The 2,816-nt window shown below is 24.4% G+C and overlaps 1 protein-coding gene across 1 annotated transcript; it reads left to right on the forward strand.

Moving 5' to 3' along the window:
* The first annotated feature begins 1,439 nt into the window (after window positions 1–1,439).
* LOC127095023 (zinc finger protein KNUCKLES-like) lies at window positions 1,440–1,931 on the forward strand. Its single transcript, XM_051033773.1, has one exon. The coding sequence runs from the start codon at window positions 1,440–1,442 to the stop codon at window positions 1,929–1,931; it is 492 nt and encodes a 163-aa protein (XP_050889730.1).
* Window positions 1,932–2,816: the final 885 nt, after the last annotated feature.

Below are 2,816 nucleotides of genomic sequence, written 5' to 3' on the forward strand. Positions count from 1 at the left end.
TAATTACACATATCTTTGAATTCTTGTCAACATAATTTATACTATCAAATTATTATAAAATATTGTTTAATTTTTTAAACCAACATACATTTTTATAATTCTTTCATATTATTTTATTTTATATATATTTTTTAAAATATTTATTTATGTGTCAACATCGTAGTTATTACTGTGCAGTATTAAACTACGATGGAGGATTATAGAACTTGTTTAGTTTAATTTGTTAAAACTATTTACTTTTAATATGTAAAAAAAATTTATGATTGTCAATTGGTTTTTCTTTATTCAGTAATTTATTTACTCACACACATTTTTGAATATTTATAAGAAAATATTTATTTATTTCTTTATAATATATTTTATATTTTTTAGTAATATAATTGTATTTTATTTTAATTTTTATTATTTTTTTTGCAAAAATATTCTACATATATATATTTAATATTCTATTATTTTCATAAATATGAATCAAATTCAATAATTTCACTCTTAAATATTCTACGTCAAACATATGCACTAAATTTAAGAAAAATCATATTTTATTATTTTCTCACTTTTTTATATTAGTTCATCCACATATAAATTAAATATTTTTAAATATATCAAACGGTTTTTAGTTAAAAAATATTCTTAAAGTTGAAAAAATATTAATATTACCAAATAATTTTAACTTTATTTGTAAAACTTTTATTTTCACTTTTTAAGTTACAACTTAAAAAAAACTCAATAAAACATTATCTTCAATTTTTATAATATCACCTCGGTCAAACATTACCATAAATTTTTATAATATCACCTAATTTTCAATTTATATATTGATAATAGATTATATTGATTTCCCTTTTGGTAAATATCCTTCAAACTCATATTTAAATTAGATATTGATTTTTTTCAATATTACTTACAAATTTACTATAAATAAATAGATTTTTCTTCTTTGTCATCTTGAATATACTTATTTATGATAGAATGCATCACATATCAATCAAGCATTTTTTTTACTACTACATACAAATTGTTTTATATTTTCTATTAAATATTTTTTCTTAAGTTTAGTAAAACGCTTGGCTAAGTCACCACTTCGTTGGAATATAACTAATTTAAAATATACTAAAAATTAAGTTAAGGCATCCTAAATTTTTAACATTTCCAACTATCTTAAACTTATCTTTCTCTATTAGTAATAATAATTAATTTAATGGAGAATTCTAGAAGAAAAAAATTAATTAAATTTACACTCTATATTTTATATTTAAAATTTAAATATTCTAAATATATCACCTTATTTTTCCATTTATATATTAATACTTATTTAAAATTACCTTTAATAAATAATAAAATATATTTATTTCTCTGTTAATAAATATCTTTCAACCTCACCTAACAATCTATCCATCATTTTTTGGAGCGGTTCAATAAATCTCGTAATAATATTCATAATGTCAGAAACACAAAAACATTTTGATGTTGCTGAAGATTCTGAAGAATTTCTGTCTTTAAGTTTAGGAAGAGGATCTTCATCCAAATCCCTAAAAAAGAAGGAATATGGATGTAGATTTTGTCACAGAAAATTTCCGAGTTTTCAAGCTTTGGGAGGACACCAGAACGCTCATAAGCGTGAAAAATTGCTTTCAAAAATGGAAAATGATTTTGATAATCTGTGTCCATACTATGTAGAGTCCCCTTTTCATCAAGGAATTGGAAATCCATCATGGCCTCAATTTACAATGATGAACAATGATGGTTGGGTTAATCCAACTCCAATGAATAATAATGTGGGATTTGGAAATTATTATGAAGTTAATAATCATATGCAGATTCCTCCATTTGGTGCTGCTCTTAACAGTGTCTTAATGGAAAATAGCAATCCTTATGTCCCAAATAACCATCAAATTTCATCCTCATTGCCTGATTTGTGCCTTAGACTTTAGTGATTATCTTGATAAGATTTTATGTGGTGAGCAGGTGGTGGATCTTGAAACCCTTCTTCTCGTTGAACTAATAGTGGTTTAGTTGATGTTTAGTTGTTTTGATTTCGTTAAGTATCTTTTCTACTTTGGATTTTTAAATCCTTTGTAGTAGTTTGTATTCCCATTTGTATTATTTGTCATTAAAATAAAGGCTATTTAATTGGTGTTTTGGTCTATTTTTTAATTTTTAATTTAGATTTTTAATTTTTTGTTTGATATTATATTTATTGTAACTTGGTTTCGTTAGATGTTTTTTTATGTGAGTTTTTAATGGATCTAATTTCTTGTTCTCCATTTATTTTTCTTAATTATACTAGGTTGGAACATCCCTTATATTCTTTTTTATATATTTATATTTAATTCTCATTAAAGAAAACTAGTGTAAAAATGGATATTTTAGTTTTTTTATGAGTGCCTAGTCTTTTTTTTTCTATCAAATGAATATGTATGTTAACTAATAATTGAATAATTTATGTTATCATAATTAAATTAAGAGATCAAATACATTTTTTTAAGAAAAATGGATATGTATATAAAGACATCACAATAGAGCAAGAACTTTAGAATAGAAGAAGACGACCGACAAAGGTGGAGGAAAGCGGGGAAGCAGAGAAGCTCTATTAGGAGAACGAATCATTTAGACAATTTTGGGAGGCACCGTTCAGCGAGAGACAATTGTGATAAGTTATAACTTTCTTTTCCACTTCCGTTATGTCTGAAGTCAAAGCAAAGGACTCACATGAAGTTTTTCAGAGTTTTGGAGACGTATAAGAGGTTATCATCCCTGCCATGGGGATATCCGTGGCCATAGATATGGCTCTGTGAGATTCTTCGGAGTCAATGATG

The sequence above is a fragment of the Lathyrus oleraceus genome, chromosome 6 (genome assembly GCF_024323335.1).
Source record: "Lathyrus oleraceus cultivar Zhongwan6 chromosome 6, CAAS_Psat_ZW6_1.0, whole genome shotgun sequence".
Classification (NCBI taxonomy): Eukaryota; Viridiplantae; Streptophyta; class Magnoliopsida; order Fabales; family Fabaceae; genus Lathyrus; species Lathyrus oleraceus.

Bases quoted from the DNA above. Each gene is read 5' to 3' on its own strand.
- LOC127095023 (XM_051033773.1), top strand. From the start codon at position 1,440: ATGTCAGAAACACAAAAACATTTTGATGTTGCTGAAGATTCTGAAGAA.